The sequence below is a fragment of the Mus musculus genome, chromosome 13 (assembly GCF_000001635.26).
Source record: "Mus musculus strain C57BL/6J chromosome 13, GRCm38.p6 C57BL/6J".
Classification (NCBI taxonomy): domain Eukaryota; kingdom Metazoa; phylum Chordata; class Mammalia; order Rodentia; family Muridae; genus Mus; species Mus musculus.
The window spans coordinates 54644692-54664087 of NC_000079.6; the positions used below are offsets into that span (position 1 = coordinate 54644692).

General features: G+C 46.1%; 1 protein-coding gene and 1 pseudogene across 7 annotated transcripts in view; one reads left to right on the forward strand and one right to left on the reverse strand.

Annotated features, from left to right (window-relative positions):
• Faf2 (Fas associated factor family member 2) overlaps window positions 1-19372 on the forward strand; it is a 42280-nt gene extending 22908 nt beyond the window's left edge. For 3 of the 7 annotated variants that reach the window (XM_011244582.3, XM_011244583.3, XM_006517452.4), the window contains 8 exons: window positions 554-630; window positions 3601-3739; window positions 5287-5372; window positions 5468-5559; window positions 7352-7529; window positions 10715-10886; window positions 11591-11734; window positions 16263-18017. In XM_011244582.3, the coding sequence (XP_011242884.1) occupies window positions 554-630; window positions 3601-3739; window positions 5287-5372; window positions 5468-5559; window positions 7352-7529; window positions 10715-10886; window positions 11591-11734; window positions 16263-16445 (1071 nt within the window). In that variant the 3' untranslated portion in view covers window positions 16446-18017. Of the gene's footprint in view, window positions 1-553; window positions 631-3600; window positions 3740-5286; window positions 5373-5467; window positions 5560-7351; window positions 7530-10714; window positions 10887-11590; window positions 11735-16262 lie in introns of all 7 variants that reach the window. The other 4 variants (XM_030247458.1, XM_030247459.1, XM_030247460.1 and 1 more) reach the window with 2 other exon arrangements.
• On the reverse strand, window positions 12218-12311 carry Rn4.5s-ps3 (4.5s RNA, pseudogene 3; annotated as a pseudogene).
• Window positions 19373-19396: the final 24 nt, after the last annotated feature.

The following is a 19396-nucleotide window of genomic DNA, read 5'->3' on the forward strand; positions in this document are numbered from 1 at the left end:
ATGTTTCTTCAGCTTGGACTGGACCTCACTTTGTGTTTGAGACCCTGATCCCCATTTAGCTTTAGAGCCCACTGCGATGACCATGCAGGGCATTTGACACAGTCTGACATGAAGCTGTCTGTGTGTGAGAGCAGTAAGATAGGTTGATTAGTAGACACCTGAGGATGTCCTTGTGGTGGAGTCTTGTGGTTGCATACAAGTGTCCAAAGCAAGGTAATTATCTCTTGTTATTTCTATGTGCCATATAGTGAGTCTAAATATAAGACGGAAAGAATGAATATTTGTTATGTGGGAAAATCGTTGACCATGAATCTAAATAGTTGTTTGAGAATGTTATGAAGATTTAAAGCAAAAATTCTGTGAAGAACAATAGTCTTAGATGAAATGATAGATACCAAAGCAGTAGCATTTAATAATGAGACTGTCAAGAAGAGCATTGTAATAGAGAGGAATCACTAGAGAGGGGTGGGCTCGTGGAAATTGAACTAGCCATATTCTGTAAGTATTGAACATTGAGAGAATGGGGTCTCTAACTTTGTTTTTGGAATTCCAGGGCCTGCTTGGATGGGGTTATTACTTGATAATGCTTCCATTCCGGTTTACCTATTACACGATACTTGATATATTTAGGTATGTACCTCTGTTTATATGCTTCTAACAACAAGGTAGGCTTTGAGGCTGAAACTTAGGTTAGAGTAAGCTTGACGCTCAATCATTTTTGAGTAGCCTACTTGTCAGATTACTCTTCCTGCACTTTCTTTTACTGTAGGAAAAAATGTTGTAAATTGTTGCCTAGTGGAAGGTGTTATGATCGGCTTCACTTTGGTCCTGGCTGTTGTGTGTAAAACCACATGGATCTGCCTGTGTTTATTTATTGGTCTTCTCCTCCCCACACCATGTTTGTCACTGCTACATTCCCAAGGGAATCCCCATGCCCTTTCCTTTCTAACCACCTTATCTGTCTCCTGATTTCATACTCCAGGAACTTTTGTCCCAAACCACTTCTCCTCTGACTATGCACAATCCCAGTAGATTTTCTCGCTCAAGACTATACCTACTTAGCTATAGATTGTTGGCATCTTTCTAGGCAGTGTTTTGTACATTTCCCTCTGCCCTGGCGATGCTTAGGTTACCAACACTGGAACCCTTTCGTACATGCACCCACTTGTTTCATACCTTCACCATCTAGCTTCCTTTGTGTACCATTCAAATAACTTACCTTTGCAAGTTAGTGTCCAGAGCTAGGAAATGTTGAGTATAACCTGACTTGCCGGCAGATCAGGCTTAGCATAGAATATGAGCGAGAGCAATGCCCGCCTGGGCTTTGCTAAAAGCTGAAATGTCTATTGGAGGCTGGGTGTGGTAGCATCAGTCTGTAATCCTCTTGAGAATGAGGCAAGAGGAGTTGAGTTTGGACAGGGTGGGGAGAGTGGGAGTAGGAGAGCATGACGTCCAGGCCAGCGATGAGCTAAAAGAACGTTCACAGAGTGCCCCTTCCGGATTCCAGTGCTGGAATATGGACCCAACTATTACCAGGGACTGGATAATAGCTTCTCCTTCATCTCCCGCTCAGTGGCATCCTTCCTGTAGCAAAGTTTGTTGTTTTGTTTTGAGTTGGGTCTGTTTATGGTTTATTTATTTGGTTGATTGGGGGGGTTGTTTTTGTTTTTTAATTTATTTTTCTCTGTGTAGCTCTGACTGTCCTGGAACTCACTCTGTAGACTAGGCAGGCCTCAAACTTAGAGATCCACTGCCCTTGCCTCTCCAGTGCTGGCCATTGCAAACATTTTTTTTTTTTCAAGACAGGGTTTCTCTGTATAGCCCTGGCTGTCCTGGAACTCACTCTATAGACTAGGCTGGCCTTGAATTCAGAAATTCGCCTGCCTCTGCCTCCCAAGTGCTAGAATTAAAGGCATGCACCATATTACCTGGCTCATTGCAAACTTCTTTAATGTCTACCTGAGTTGTAGTTTTTCCATTTCTGTTTTATTCAGGAATGGGTATGTGGAACTACACAATTTTCAAAAATCACAGTGAAAACTGAGTTGACATGTATGGCTTAGACTATGTTGGCTGTTGAGATACATTGTAGTAAGAAACAGTGGACTTCAAGTCTTTGCCTCTTCCTAGAATTTGGATACTCAGACAGCCGTTAAATAATCTTTTCAGAGAAATAAGTCGAAGTACCGGCCTTCTGAAGCACTTAGAACTACTTCCCTATATACAGAGCTTTATTATGTCTTTCATTTTCTTGGATTGTTCATATTGATGAATTTGGTTTGATGACTTAGGAAAAATACTCGTGGGCAATGTGTTTGGTTCAGTTTCTTGAGACGTGGTTTCTCTTGTGTAGCCCTTGCTGTAACTGCAGTTTGCTCTCTCAACCAGGCTGGCCTCGAACTAACAGGCATCATGGCATACACCTTTAATTCCAGCACTAGGAAGACAGAGGCAGTCAGATCTCTGTGAGTTCGTTGAGGCCAGTCTGGTCTACACAGAGAGAGTTGCAGGACAGCTAGGGCTGTTACAAAGAGAAACCCTGTCTCAAAAACTAAAAAAGGGAGGGGCGGGGGGAGGAGAGAGAATAGGCTTAAGAACTGGTAAAGAAAGTTATCAGAGTTCACTCACCTTTTTCTATACTAAAAATTGAACATTGTTTGCTTTCCTTGGGAAAATATGCATGGCATGTTTTACTAATTGTAATGCAATGTTGTCATCTAGGCAACTTCCTGTGAAGTGTATGTAAAACATCCCCCTTTGCCTCATAACCGTGTATGGACACCCAGAGTGTAAGAATGGGTGTGATACGGCATGGTAGCGTAGGCTCTTTAGGGATAGTGTATGGACCCATGAGACACTGCATCCTTAGGTCTAAAGTAGCCACCAGTGTTCCACATCTTGGTCAGCTTTATGACTCCTCCCATGGATGCCATCACTGTAAACATATCAAGCAAATATACACGCCCCTTTGAAGAACAAATACATTGTGACTAAGTCCAGGTTTGAAGTGAAGCCCCTGTTGATACTTGAGTAACTTGAGAGTAGGAGCTGAACAGTCAGAATCCCAGAAGAACATAAAGCAGGGGATGCTGGGAGGAGGAGATGCAGCAAGGGGTCGTCTATTCTGCAGCAGTGTTTGTCATTGCACCTTTTCTTTCTTTCTTTTCTTATTTTTTGATTAAGACACGTTCTTTGTCTGCATTATTTGGTGTGCAAATCACTGACCACATACGTCTGTTGAGCACTTGAGACATGGTAGGTGTGGCTCAGGCACTGAATTGTAATTGTGTTTAATTTAACGCATTTAAAACAGCCATAAATAGTTAGTCGCTGCCACGTTAGACAGTGTCTGGGGTTTGGATCTTTCTTGGTCAGCCCTGCACTGGAATGTCGCTGTCTAGTGGTGTGCAGTCTTCTTGAGCAGAGAGCGGACACTTGGCAGTGTCCTCAACTCTCCCTTGAGGGTTAATGGCCACTCACTCACCACTCACTTCCCCTGCTACCACCCTCTGGCTCTGTTAGAAAAGTCTGTACAAACTGGCCCACTCCATATGCGCTACAGTAAGCCAATTCATGTGATATTTATTCCTTCCTCCCCAGGTTTGCTCTTCGTTTTATACGGCCTGACCCTCGCAGCCGGGTCACTGACCCTGTTGGGGACATTGTTTCATTTATGCACTCTTTTGAAGAGAAATATGGGAGGGCACACCCTGTCTTCTACCAGGGAACGTACAGCCAGGTCAGTGCCACGAACCAAATAGATGCCAACGTACCAATATGATTCTGTCCTCAAAGGAAAGTGTAGCTTAGCTGTGATCATGTTGCTCTTACACTCACAAAAGACTTAACTAGTTCCTCACTGGTTAGAGAAATGTAAACAGAGGCAGGACCAAGCCTTTTCTCTAGCCTCCTGGTCTAGCCCCGTTCTTGTGATGTCCTTTCTGCATAGCTTGTTTCCATTCCCTAGATTCCCACCGCACCCCTCCCCGAACACTTCCCCTCAGTGCCTGCTCTTGCTGCTCCTCCCACAAGGAGTGTCCTCTATCATTTTGGCTAACGGGTGCCTTGCCTTCCGCACCCGTCCTTCACACCAGCTCGGGCTGTTCTGGCCACTCCATTCCTTCCCTATCGCACCCTACCTTGCTTTCTAAAGTACTGACCTTCCTTCTTTTTTGTTTTCCATCCTTCTGTTCTTAAATTTATAGCAATTTTACATTCCTCCTTACATGATTTGTGTTCATGTCTTTGCTGTGTTATCAGACTGTACACACCTTCAAGGCAAGAGCAGAATTTGTTTTGATCTCTTACAAACTGAATAGGATTTAGACCATAGGCTCAAGGCAGCTCATTTGATTCAAACCAAGCCACAAAGACCTTTCATTTTCTCCTTTTAGGGAGGAAAGCTGGATTTTAGGCATATGTAGTTTGCCAGAGAACAATAAAGAGCAGCACAGACATGTGTTAAAAGGTGGCTCTGTTGTGGAGTATCTGGAATTCCTGATTCTTATCTGGAGAGGGGGCAGCTCACTCTTGCTTCTGCTTTGTCTCACAGTTGATCTTCATGCTGGCTGCTGCTCCCCACTCGCAAACATCACACACCTACCTGCTGTACACAGTTAGATCCCCTGCTTGGGGCCGCAGAGAGTGAGGGTGAGGGAGACAGCAGTTCTTTGCGTGATCTTGAGGGTAGACTACATTAGCAATGCAGGGAATTACAGGCAGTTAGTCAGGAGTATACCATTCATACGTGACAAGATTCGTGACAAGACACTTGCTTTGTCTCAGATCTTCTGAACCCTGTGCTCTTTAGGAAACCTTTGGGTGCCCTAGTGCTTCCTGCTTGCCTGTGTTCTTGCTGGATCCCACTCATCTTTGCAGCTAATTTTTTATTAGCAAGAATTTTGAAGCTGCAAAATTGCTTTTACATAGTCACAGTGTCCTGCTTTACCTTTAAACCATGAGAACAGCTGACTTTCTGTGACTGTCAGGAATTATTTGAGTCACTTCTTACATCCTCATGTGCCCGATGCAGCGTAAATTCTAACAGCACGAAAGGCTTTGCGTTAAAGTTGTTGGCTTGGGCTTTATAAGGAGAAAGATGCCAGGGATAGATGTAAAGGTAGAAGCCTGGGAAGTACTTAGTTTCTTGCTTCCCCTTCAACCCCACTTCCCTCCCCTCTTTCTAGTTGCTAATGTTGATTAAAAGTTATGTTCATCTGAACCCTTAGCCTAAATAGTAGTTCCAGACCTTAGTAGTAGTAAGTCATGATCTTTTGTCTCTCTAAGGCACTTAACGATGCCAAGCGGGAACTTCGATTTCTTTTGGTTTATCTTCATGGAGATGACCACCAGGACTCTGATGAGTTCTGCCGGTAAGTAGATGAGTCATTTTCTTTCTTCTCTGACTTTTTTGCTGATGGTTTATAGTTGGCAAATTGCTCTCACAATGTTTTATCTTGTTCCACAGCAATGCTCTCTGCGCACCTGAGGTCATCTCACTGATAAACAGCAGGATGCTTTTCTGGGCTTGTTCTACAAACAAGCCTGAGGGGTACAGGGGTAAGTCGTGTTCCTCTGCCTTACTGAGAAGGTTAGAGTATCCTTGGGGAAGTCTGGAAAAGCATGCTGTTGCATTCCTGGGTGGTGGTTCTCTGATAGACATAATGCTAGTTGCAGTTTTTACTTTCTGTCATTTAACTTTGTCAACAGTCTGAGAGATAAAGGTTGTATTAATTCTTCTTTGAGATTAATGAAACAACAACAGAGACATTAAGACAGATCCAAGAGCATACAGTCAGCGTACGGTTGTGTTTGAGCAGAGCAAGTTTAAGGCCCATTCTTTACAGCTAACCATTGCCAGAGACTCTGATTTTCAGTCAGTCCTGCCCAGCAGCTCAGTTCTAATTTTAACAGGCTTTTGCTAGGCATTTGTCTTCTCTATCCAGGCTTTCAGCAGAACTCTGGTTAATGAGTCTTCTGTTGAGTGCTAGAGCGCAGACAGCCAATGCAGGGAGTTCAGTCTTTCTGGCAGCAACTCTTAGTCAGTGTTTTTAGAAATCATCAGAAGATACAAAGATCCCAGTGGTGAGAATACAGTCATTTTGTAGCCTCTTTGTCCAGCAACCTCTGTATATGCTAACACCTAGGCATTGGGTGCCTGGTGTTCAGAACTAAATATAATACAATGTAGCTGTTTCTCTTGCACCTTAGTTCTTAATCTTTACTCCTAATTGATTTGTAAACATGGGCTATATTCCTGCAGCCTGTGTTTTGCCATTCTAATGTGGCTCTGTGGGGCTAGCAGGTAGATTACACAAAGGATACTTTTTGTAAAGAGTTATAAAATTTCTTTCTTTATAACATAGGATGCAGGGGTCTGGAGAGATGGCTCAGCATTTATTCTATAGGTCCTGAGTTCAATTCCCAGCAACCACATGGTGGCTCACAACCATCTGTAATGGGATCTGATGCCCTCTTCTGGTGTGTCTGAAGACAGCAACAGTATACTCACACATACAATAATAAATAAATTAAAAAAAAAAAAGAACATAGATGCAATTACATCATAGTAAAATTTGTTTATTTACAGAACAACTTTCTTACTTGGAGCAGAAAGCTAACATTGTTAAGGGAAGAAAATGAGGGGTGGAAGGAATTGGATGAGGAGGAAAAGACAGGAAGTGTATGCGCTGTAAAACCATAGCCACCAGCATGCAGCTGAGAATTTCAGCCTTGTCCCCAGTGGCTTTGACTCTTAACATCTGGAGAAATTATACTTAAGTGTAACATGGCTCTTTATAGTGCCTTTTCCTTCCGTTCAGTAGACATTATCCTAGAACCTTGTTACCTTTTCAGCATAACAGCAGCTTACCAAGAAGCCTCACCCTGGTCTAAGCACTCGCCTCAGTTTAGGAATACAAACGTGACAGAAAACAATGAAGAGACCAGGCAGGGCTTATGAGATGGAATTTGAGTTTGGTTATCAAACACAGGGGAAAGAGAGAACCAACTCTAGAAAGCTGTCTTCTAATCTCTGCACTCATCTTTAGAGGAAAAAATACAGCAGAGGGGCTGGAGAGATGGCTCGGTGACGAAGGGCATGGGCTGCTTTTCCAGAGGACCCGCTTGGCGGCTCACAGCTGTCTGTAACTCAGATGCAGGGAATCTGAGCCTCCTCCAGTCTTCCTGGGCACCATGCATGCATGTGATGCACGTGTGCATGGAGACAAGTGCTGACGCACAGGAGACAGAAATAAATCTCTGAGGGTATTTCCATCAGTGTGTGCAAAGTCTAAGGACTGATGTGTTTCCTCCCAACTCTTACGCTTGATCTCTTGGGTCTTTGTGTCAGTGTCCCAGGCCTTACGGGAGAACACCTATCCATTCCTAGCTATGATTATGTTGAAGGATCGGCGAATGACTGTGGTTGGAAGGCTAGAAGGCCTCATTCAACCTGATGACCTCATCAACCAGCTGACATTCATCATGGATGCAAACCAGACTTACCTGGTGTCAGAACGTCTAGAAAGGTACTGGAGATGTGTGCTTGGAAAACGGACTGACTTGGGGCTCCACAGACTTCTTTCCTGTGTCTTGGGCACTTTAAAAGCCTTTGCTTCATGTTGAAGAATAGCTTGGGCCGGGCGGTGGTGGCGGCACACACCTTTAATCCCAGCACTTGGGAGGCAGAGGCAGGCGATTTCTGAGTTCGAGGCCAGCCTGGTCTACAGAGTGAGTTCCAGAACAGCCAGGGCTACACAGAGAAACCCTGCCTCGAAAAAACAAACAAACAAAAGAATAGCTTGGAATGCTGAACATAGAACTTAATGCGAAGAAGGTGGACTGATTATAGCTTTTCTCATTACATGGATTATGTACAGTAGTTACAGAAAAATTGAAATGGTAAAGTCAAAGAAGAAATTTTAAAGCATTCATAATTTTAGGGTGCTTCTAGATTTGTAGTCACTTGTGCACACTCTCTGCTTACTCTGAAGATAATAACAGAAAACAAACAAAAGGCCCATTTACCTTGTCATACTCAACACAGATCACATTTGGCACCAGATGTATAGGTGGTTTTTTCCACACACCAAGCAGATCAGTTGTGTAGCAGTGGACAACAGCTAGGTGTCTAGTTTATCAGTTCTGTTCCAACCTCTGCCCCTGAGGCAGCATCAGATCCCACTGGGTGGGAGCTCAAGCCCAAGGCTGTCGCTCACCTTCACTGCTTTCACCCTGCACTGCTTTACGTGTGGTTTTAGAACTGCAGACCAAGACGCCACAGCTTGTGCTCTGATGACTGGGCTCAGACAGTTTAGTAGACTTGGTTAGCACTTAGTTAGCTTCACTTGTTTCAACTCTCGGGAAGTTGTTTGAGTTCTGTTCCTCTGGGATCTCATCCAGATGTCATTGCAGGAGCATGGTGCACACATAAGCAGCCACTCCAGGGTAGCAAGGAGATGGCTGTCCATGGGGGCTTTCTGTGGGAGCTAAGACCTGAGCTTTGCTCCACAGCACCCCCATGAAAGCTAGGAGCAGCTGCCACACTGAGCAGAGCAGAGACAGGAGGGTCCCGAGCTCTGCAGGTCAGTCAGGCTAGTCAGTGAGCAGGCTGCAGGGTCACTGAGAAACTGCCTTAAATACAACGTGGGGAGCTGGGGATGGCTCAGCGGTTAGGATCCAAAGGACCCCAGCTCAGTTCCCAGCACTAAAGATGGGCAGTTCATAATTCCAGCTCTGGGAGATCCAACTCCTTCATGGGCACCTGAGTATATGTGTGTGTGTGCATATATGTATATATATATATTCTCATTCTCTCTCTCTCTATCTTTCTCCGATTCTTTCCTCTCACTCACAAACACACCAATTTTAAAAATAAGAATAACTTTTTTTTAAAGATTGAGGACCAACCAGCAAGATCACACTTAATTTCAGGTAGGAGGAGAGTACTGCCCTCCACATGTTGTGCGGCACGCTTACTCCTTCTTCAGTACCATGTACATTTGAATAAGTAAATGTAGAAGGAAACATGCTGGCCTCTGTCTGACCTCAGTGTGGACCACTGAGGTGCTGGAGTGCTTGGCTCTGAGTGGGACAGCTGTGGCCCTGCCTCGGGGCTCAGGGGTGTCAGGGAAGAGGAGCAGAAGGAGAGTAAGGCAGAGGATGAGCGAGTCACCACACTCAAAGCCCCCGCCCCTCCCTGAGGGACTATTGGCCATCAGTGGGGAGTAGTTGCCTTGTTTCTGTAAATAACGCCCAACTACCCTCTGCCACAGGCCACATATGGAAGGACAGAGTCAGGAGGAATGAAGGGGATGAGAGTGGATTGGAGTTGAAAATGACTAAAGTCCATTATCTAAATGCATGAGATTGTCAGACAGTAAGTGCAGGTCATGAGATAGCTCAGTGGCTAGCAGTACCTGCTACAAAGGCCTGCCCAGACTTTGATCCCAAATTCCACAGGAGTTTGCTGTGCTCTGCTTCAGAATGCCGTTGTCTTCAGTAGAAGAGAAAATAGACAGGAAGTGCACTTGAGTTCCTAACAGTTGGGGAACAGATCAGAAGTTCAAGGTCATCCTTGGCTACATAGTGAGTTTCGAGACCACCTTGAGATATATAAGACCCTGTGTCCTAGTCAAGGTTTCTCTTGCTGGGATAAGTCACCAGGACCTAAAGCAAGCTGTGTAGGAAAGGGCTTATTTTCTTACAGTTCTGTATCATCGTCATCCAAGGCAGTCAGGGCAGGAACTCAAAACAGGGCAGGAACCTGAAGGCAGGAGCTGATGCAGAGGCCATGAAGGAGTGCTGCCTACCTGCTTTTTGAGCCTGCTTTCTTATACAACCCAAGACCACCAGGCCAGGGATGGCCCCACCCACAATGAGCTGGGCCCTCCCACATCAGTTATGAATTAATACAATGCCCTACAGGCTTGCTTACAGCCTGATCTTATAGAGACATTTCCTGATTAGGGTTCTTCCTGTCAGAAGACTATCTTGTGTCAAATTGACATAAAAACTAGTCAGGCCGGGCGGTGCTGGCTCACGCCTTTAATCCCAGCACTTGGGAGGAAGAGGCAGGCAGATTTCTGAGTTCGAGTCCAGCCTGGTCTACAGAGTGAGTTCCAGGACAGACAGGGCTACACAGAGAAACCCTGTCTCGAAAAACAAAAAACTAGTCAGAACAGTCCTGAGAGAAGTCAGGTCATGAACTAAGTGAAGCAGAAGCAAAGCCATTTATTTGCTGCTAATTGGGTTGCTCCTCCTTGCTCACCACCTGCCTAGGGGATAGCACTGCCCACGGTAGATTGGGCCCTCCCACATGAATCACTAATTAAGAAAGTGCCCAATAGGCTTCCCAAAGGAAGGCCAGGGATTCTTCTCTCAGCTGTGGTTCTCTCTTCTCAGGTAACAGCGTGTCCACTTGTGTCAAATTCACAAGTAAATAGCAACAACCAGGATACTTATCACATTAAGAAATAGATTATTTAATAAAATAGAAGCCAGGAGCTGGGCGTGGTGGACATTTCTCTAATCTTGGTACTTGAAAGGCTGAAGCAGGAGGATCTCAAGACAAGGGAAGTGGGAGCAGTCAGGAACTGCTCTTGGCCAGCTTGCACTTGGCCCTGCAGTCTATCCTGGAGAGGGAGCAGGGAGCAGCAGGAGAAAGCTGGGCTGGGAGAACAATGTGAAATTTGGAGTTGGTTTCCATCCACAGGGAAGAAAGGAACCAAACCCAGGTGCTGAGACAACAGCAGGATGAAGCCTACCTGGCTTCTCTCAGGGCAGATCAGGAGAAAGAGAGGAAGAAGAGGGAGGAGAAAGAGCGGAAACGCCGGAAGGAGGAGGAGGTGCAGCAACAGAAGCTGGCGGAGGAGCGAAGACGACAGGTGAGCCACACAGTTGTTCCTTGTCTTTCCTATTGCTGCTTGCTTCCCGCCAGGGCACACCCTTTCCCCAGTGCTCAGTGCCTGCATGTACTAGCAGTGCATGCGTGCGTGCGTGCATGTGTGTGCAGTAGATTTGTTCCTTCTTTGTTACCAAGAAGGTTGGTTTTGGGTTTGGGATTTTTGTGTGTGTATGTGTGTGTGTGTTTTTTTTTTTGAGGGGTTATTGTTTTTAAATTTTTGTCCAGCCAGATGTAGTGGTGCAGCCCTTTAACCCTGTCACTCAGAAGGCAGAGGCAGGATTGAGGCCAGTTTCTCAGTTTGATGTCAGCCTGATCTTCATATCAAGTTTTAGGCCAGCCAGGGATATTTAATGAGACCCTGCCTTAACCAGCGAATAAAGGAGAGTTTATTTATCCATTATATGTGTATGAGCTGTGAGAGCATTGATCCACACATAACACCATGCCACATGTGGTACTCTATGAAGGTCAGAAGACAACCTTAGGGGAGGGTGGAGCTCAGGCTGTCTTTCGATTGTACCTTCAGAGCCCACACACCATTACCTCCTGAGCTATCCTGTTGGCCTCAGGAGGGTTTCTTTTCAAAAATTGTTGATGAATTTTCAGTAAACATTCATGGCCTCTATATTCTGGTTTCTTTATCTCTGTTTGAGCCACATCCTTACCTGTGCTTTGTGTCTCTAGAACTTGCAGGAGGAAAAGGAGAGGAAGCTGGAATGCCTGCCCCCTGAGCCCTCCCCTGATGATCCTGAAAGTGTCAAGATCATTTTCAAGTTACCCAATGATTCCAGAGTAGAGAGACGATTCCACTTCTCACAGTCTCTAACAGTAAGGATCACTTAAGCCACATGATGCTGTGATTTGGGCTGTAGATGTGTGCATGCAGAGGGGAGGACAAACCACGGGAGGCCGTTGCTTCCCTTCCTCTGTGTGGGTCCCTGGGATGGAACCTTCAGGCTGGACAGAGGCCTCCTTCCCACCCCTCTAACCGTGTTCTGAACTACACCATGTGCAGGAAGCACACAAGGTAAGATGAAAAGACCTAGCACAGAGTGAAGAGGAGGCGTGGCTGGGAACGAAGCCGATGACACTGAGAACAAGGCTCACACCTGCTCTTTGGGTTGGGTTTTGGGGTTTTGTTTTTGTTTTGTGTTTGGGTATTTTTTTTTGTCTTTTTGAGACAGGGTTTCTCTGTGCAGTCCTGGCTGTTCTGGAACTCACTCTATAGACCAGGCTGGCCTCAAACTCAGAAATCGCCTGCCTCTGCCTCCCAAGTGCTGGAATTAAAGGCATGGGCCACCACTGCCTGGCAAAATGTGTAGCCCAGGCTGTCCTCAAACTCGTGATCCTCCTGCGCCTTTGCCTCCTTCAGCAAATCCTACCAGCATGCGCCACCACAACCAGCTGCTTTTTGGGTTCTAATTTCCAGTGTTGGGGATGGAATTCAGGGTCTCCTATTCAGCTGCGTGTGCATCTGCACAGGAGAGAAGGGTATCACATTCCATAGAGTTAAATGAGACGACTGTTACGGGTGGTTGTGAGCCACTATGAGAGTTAAATGAGACTACTGTTACAGGGGTTTGTGAGCCACCAGGTGGGTGCTGGGAATTGAACTCAGGACCTCTGGAAAAGCAGTCAGTGCTCTTAAACACTGAGCCATCTCTCCAGCCCCTACCCTGGACTTTTTAATTGGGTACCGTAACTGTGTCTCCCAGAGTACCTGCTGTGTAGTACACGGTCACTCACCAGATGTTGATTCCCCTTGTTCACTAACTACAGGTACATGTAGATCTTTGAGGGGACAGCTGAGGGTTTAAGATGAGTTTATCCGTGTAGCCCTGGCTGGCCTGGAATTTGCTCTGCAAACCAGGCTGGCCCTTGGACTTAGAGATCACCTGCCTCTGCCTCTGGAGCTGGGACTAAAGGCATGTGCCACCATGCCCCACTTTGCACATAAATCTTACAGATCCACTCATCATTTCCTCTGCAGTTTTCTGAAGTTTCTACCCATTCAGTACTCAGAGGAAAAGTTTCTATATGTGAAACCCAGCAAGAACCCTTAGGCTTTTCATTTGTTTGTTTTAAAATTTGTGTGTGTGTGTTGCATATAGAAGTCAGAGGTCAACCTCAGATGTTTTCTTCTCAAGATCTCTTCCTTATTTTCTGAGACACTCTTTCTTTCCTGGGACCTGGGGCCGCTGTTGTACTACACTGATTTGCTCTCAGGTCCCAGGGATCCTCCTGTCCTCTCTCCCCAGCACTTCCCTTGTATTTCACATGTATTCTCTCTGCCTGTTCATCTAGTCTCCACTGTGGAGGCCAGGAGATGAACTGGAGTAGCAGAGAGTTGTAACCTGCCATGTGGGTTCCATGTGGGTTATTAAACTGTCTGTCAAGCCCCTCTTCCTTTTTTTATTTTTATTTTTTTGTTTTTTGTTTTGTTTTATTTTGGTTTGGTTTTTCCAGACAGGGTTTCTCTGTGTAGCCCTGGCTGTCCTGGAACTCACTTTGTAGACCAGGCTGGCCTCAAACTCAGAAATCCACCTGCCTCTGCCTCCCAAGTGCTGGGATTAAGGCCTGTGCAACCACTGCCTGGCCCATCTTTATTTTTTTAAAAGACATTTTCATCTTTATTTTCTGTATGTAAGGGTTTGGCCTACAGGAATAATGTCTGTATCCTGCGTGCTTGTAGTGTCTGCAGACTCAGAAGAGGGTGTCAGAGCCCCTGGAACAGAGCTTACAAACATGTGAGCTGCCATGTGGGTGCTGAGAACAGTCCAGGTCCCCAGGAAGAGCAAGTAGTGCTCTTAGCACTGGTTTGTCTTTCTAGCCCTAGCCACTCTTTTTGTAAAGGCTTACTTTGTGTATGTGTGTGTGTGTGTGTGTGTGTGTGTGTACACGCGCATATAATTGTGAATTGCTCAACAGTGCTGAAAGCTGAAATTTAGCCCTGAGAGCAGCAAGGGCTTTTACTGCTAAGACATCTGGATGGCCTTATAAATAAAAACTTAAGAAATGCTTCGCTGGAAAAATAGCTTGGCAAGGAGAATGACATTTAAAGGAGACAGACACACAGGTTAATTCCATGCTGGCCTGGAATTAAACATTCCCTGAGAGTAACATGTAGCAAACAATTTAGTGTTCTTGAAAACCTGTGCTGCCCTGTGAACTCTGCCTTCACATATAATCTTAGGAGTGACACCTCTGCAGTGACCCCCACCCCCTGCTTCCCCCACTCCCCTGCTACAGTACAAAGATGGAAGAGAATGAACCACTGAGTATGTGGAGGGCTGCCTTCCATCTCAATACTCAGAGGCTGGGGGACAGAAACAGGACGGTCTCTGTGTTCCAGGACAGCCAGAGCTGCACAGAAACCCTGTCTCAAAAACATAAAACCGCAAATCTTTAAACAGCTGTCCTTGGAAATGGCTGCTTCTGAGGCTGGACCAGGAGAAAGAGAGCATTAGGCTAGAAACCTAGGACAGCTTGTCAGGAAGCAAGGCTTGTTCCCAGAGGGATGGGGACATGTGCACAAGGCTCAGAAGCTAGCCCGTCTAAGATGGTGTGAGCATTATTAGAGTAGCTGTTGGCATAGCATAAAGCCTATTGGATAAAACAGGAAGTGGAGCCTCCATTAATACAAAAACAAGTGATGCTGGAGAGATGGCTCAGTGGTCAAAAGCACTGACTGCTCTTCCAGAGGTCCTGAGTTCAAATCCCAGCAACCACATGGTGGCTAACAACCATCTGAAATGGGATCTGATGCCTTCTTCTGAGACAGCGGACAGTGGACTCATACATAAAATAAATTAATAAATCTTTAAAAAAAATAAAAAACAAGTTTAAAAGACTTGAGGATCCTTAACCTCCCCCCCATACTTTCAGAGTACATCCCTAACAAACACCTCAAGGTAGAGAAAACCTGGTCCCACCTGAAGTGCGTCATTGGTGTGCACCATAATTAAATGTTCATAGTCCTGTCAGTTCACCAGTGTGAGTACTCTAAACCATTTTAAGGCGACAGGAGACTGCATGAGTTACAGCTGAATGTCTGAGGATTTTGGCTTGGGGGAGGGATCCTGAAACCTCCATGGTATTGAAGGATAGGTGGAGTTAATTTTGTAATGTATTGGTTAAATCTTCTGATTTTGAGGTTACTTAAAGTCTTTTGGGGTAATGGGATACCAGGTTAGCAGACCACTTAAAATTAACTCAAAGGGAAATATTCTGTACACTAACTTGCAGCGTTGCTGAAACTATGGTTATTTCTGAATAAGTGTTGTTTAGCTTTGCTAGTTGTAGTTACCCCATGCTGTTGCGTGACTTTGATCTCAACCTTGGGAGAGGCAGAATGGGTGGGTGGGCCACTGTGAGCTACATATGAGACCCTCAAATAAACAAGTAAGACTTTACCTGAGGATGGCATCTCAAAGGGGAAAGTCCATAATTCCGAGGACTAGCTTGTGTGAATTTTTTTTTTTTCCTTTTTTTCTAAGGCACAGCCCTGTCTATCCTGGAACTCACTATGTAGACTAGTCTGTCCTTAAACTCACTTGCTTCTACCTGCAAAAGTGCTGGGCTGTGCAGTCTCCTGTCTCCTTTAAAGGTTTAAGGCTCTCACTAGGGAACTGAGGGACTGTGCATATTTAATTGTGGCGCTCACTGATAATGGTACTTCAAGTTTCCCACTGTGGGATTTCGCTAACTGGGGGTGTTTGCAGGACAAACTCTGAGGGTGGAAGGGTCCTCAGTCTTTTTTTTTTTTTTTAAAGATTTATTTATTTATTATATGTAAGTACATTGTAGCTGTCTTCAGACACTCCAGAAGAGGGAGTCAGATCTCGTTAAGGATGGTTGTGAGCCACCATGTGGTTGCTGGGATTTGAACTATGGACCTTCGGAAGAGCAGTCGGGTGCTCTTACCCACTGAGCCATCTCACCAGCCCGGGTCCTCAGTCTTACACCTGGGGTTTGTTTGGTTTTTTTTTTTTTTCTTTTTGGTTTTTTTGAGACAGGGTTTCTCTGTGTAGCCCTGGCTGTCCTGGAACTCATTTTGTAGACCAGGCTGGCCTCAAACTCAGAAATCCACCTGCCTCTGCCTCCTAAGTGCTGGGATCAAAAGTGTGCGCCGCCACTGCCCGGCTTACACCTGTGTTTAAAGGCATTTGCAGCCACACTCTCCTTGTGAGTTTTTTAAAAGAGCAACAACAGTGTTTTCCAGGGAACTAGAAATACTTGGATGGAATTGCACTGATTGTGGCTGCTGTCACCTTGGGTCTTCCTGGGGAAGGTTGGGACATGTGACTTCACAGTGGGTCTCTCCTCACTGCGTTCTTTCTCTCTGTGGCACCTACAGGTCATCCATGACTTCTTATTCTCCTTGAAGGAAAGCCCTGAAAAGTTTCAGATTGAAGCCAATTTTCCAAGACGGGTACTTCCCTGTGTTCCTTCAGAGGAATGGCCCAACCCCCCAACACTGCAGGAGGCGGGACTCAGCCACACAGAAGTTCTCTTTGTCCAGGACCTGACAGACGAATGACACTTTACTGCCTCCTTCTCCCACCCCAATCCCTAAAAGAAACGGAAAAACAAAAACAGAGAACAAGAGATAAATTCATATTATTATTATAATACAATATTTTTTTTAAAAACACTGCTGCATCCTATGGAAGGATCAGAAACCATGCTGCCTGCAAGAGTCACAACCTGCGTGCATCCGTGTGCAGAAGGTCAGCAGTGAGCATTGCCTGCTCGGCAGACAGCAGACTCGCCTTCCCACAGTGAAGAGACGGCGGCCCTCGTGGGGAAGGAGACATTCCCACTGTTCGCAGTCATTCTTGCTTTTGTAGAAAGTACAAATGAAACCCTCCAGCAGCAGCTCCTGAGGACCTGTTCCTCCCACTTGTGGAGGAAGGGAGGAGAGCCCGGAACAGACTGCCCACAGTTTATGAATAACTTTGTTTCTGTTTGCTTTGTAATGATAATGACCAAAGGAATGAGGCTGACTTAGGTGTATTTTTTTCCCTTAGATTTGATAAGAGCCAATGCCCTGGGCTCCGAGGCGAGGCCGGGGCCGCGTAATAAAGGTGCCCTGGGCTCATTTGCGCATCCTTTGCCACTGTTCCTCTCCAGGTGGTCCCAGAGTGGTCATTTGGTTTGGTACAGTTCTGCCACTTGTGTATCCCATTTGGAGCAATGAGAGGAAGTCTCGGATTGTGACCCACAAAAGGCTGTGTGTGGGTGTGTGCTCACCTTTACACACAAGTACAGCTTTTCCTTGGCATCTGTACCAGGTGGTGGTAAAGGGGTCTGAACCAAAGGCTAGCAGCTCCTGGTTCCCCTCTGGCTGTACTGCTGCTCTTCCCAGCTCCCCTCACTCACCAAGCTTGGTGCCTTCCAGAGGACTAGCGGCCCCTTCCCGGGCCCACCGCTCCACCTGTGGATGCTTGGCCTGCTTCAGTGCAAGTGTGATAACAGTGTCTAAGGATAGACCCATTGCAGACATGGAGGTGCACTGAGAGGCAGAGGCAGCAGATCTCTGAATTCCAGGCCAGCCTGGTCTACAGAGTGAGACCCTGTCTCAAGTTTTGAGCCAGGAACTTTGAAAGAGAAGTTGGCCTCCCAGCCCATGTGTGTTGGAAAGCACATTCCGTGGTACCAGAGACAGTTTGCAGCCTTGCTCTTGCCGTGGTGAAGCAGCAGGAGCCCCCCCCCCCTCGAAATGTCTCATCTGTGACTGAATGTTGGGTAGTGGATATGTGGTTGATCCACGTGCTCCCACATGCCAGCGCGCACTGATAAGTATTCCAGTGTGGACTAGCTCGGCTGGTACAGGCTTGGCACACTGCAGCTCTCTGAAGTTACTGTAGTCACTAGGAGACAGTGGGCATTCCAGTCGAGAGAAAGCATAGCTTGTGTTGGTCACCTCCAAGAGCCCTCTAAAGCCACTGCTCTCTAATAGTCCTGTGCTTCTGTCCTCTGCTGCTTTCCATTGTTAGAGGGAACATGGTGAGGACGGAAGGCTCGTGAAGCCATTCAGAAAACCCATGACTATCCCCGAGGCCCTAGCGCAGGGCCCTGAATTCTACCTTGGGAAATGTTAGCGCTGCTAGGCCTGCTGGCACTACAGTGAGGTTGAGAGGACCCTCAGATGAAGTCTGTCTTGCTGACAGTGATGCAGAGGGACTTCCCCACTCCCAGAGCCTCCCTCCCAGATTGTAGTCCCTGCCTGTCTGTCTGCCTGGCACATGGGCATGTGGACTGTGAACGTATCTTGTTCACAGCTGCTTGGAGAAATTCTGATTTCTCCCTCTTAATCTCTTTCTGTAATGTGTACCTTTTAATTTTATGCCCTTTGCCTTTTGATAACTGCAAAAGGATACTAGATGCCAGGCTAATAAAAATAGGGTCCCCTGTTGCTACAACTCTGAGGGCAGCCTGTTGATGTCCTGGAGGCTTGTGCTGAAATACCTACCCAGCTCTCCTCATCTGCCCCTCCCTTAGTTTTGAGAGAGGTTCTGATGGCCCAAAGTGGCCTCAAACTCTCCACACCCAAGACTGGCCTTGAACTCCCCTCCTGCTCCTGGTTCCTGTAGTGGGCATGTGGGTATGCACCACTGCATAGGCTTGCCAGTAGCTGTGAAACACTTCAGTTTTCTTGCTGTACCTAGGTCTGCTGTCTGGGTGCCATTTCTCTCCCTGGGTGAACTGTGGACTTCACATTTTGTCCCTGAGGCCAGTTCAGTCTGTGACTCCCAAAGACCTGTGAGCTTGAAGACACCTGTGACCATTTGCTATTGCTTAAATTGCTTCCAAAATATTCTGCCAGTTGTTCCAAAGTCAAGTCATGGACAATGGAAGGATTTATTTCCAGTTCTGCCCCTCATTCCCCTCTGAAGTGGCCTCAGCTGAATGACCATGGGGGTGACCAAGCAACCATACCTGAGTAAGTTTTACAGCCTCAGTCTGGTCTTTTCTTCCTCTGCAGAATCGTCTGTGGCAGATAGGTTTTGTGGGGGGTTTTGTTTTTGTTCTGTTTTTCTCCTTGCTTGCTTCCACTATGACAGAAGAGAAGGCAAGATTCCTGTTTCTTTTAAAACTTAAAATAGAAAAAAATTAACTAGAATTTCCAACTGATGAGTTATTATGAAAATTGCTAATGGTGCCAAGGCCAAGGAAAGAATGTCGGGAGGTGACTGAGAAGGAGCAGTAGCCCCCAGAGCACATAATCAGAGGGGTCGCCTGGCGCTGAGCAGGGACTGCCACCTTACAGCTGGTTGGCTTCTCTGTTTGTCTCGGGGAGAACGCAGCAACAAAACATGCATCCACAAGAGATGCAGTGCCCCTCCTGTACTGCACCTGAGTAGTTAATAATTTCCTGAAGAAATCTAGTGTACTTTAAATTTTTTCATAAAGGTTTACATTGTATTGTAGGTTAACATTAAACGTTTTATAACAAAAAAATTATAAAACCAGCTGTGGGTCTTTCTG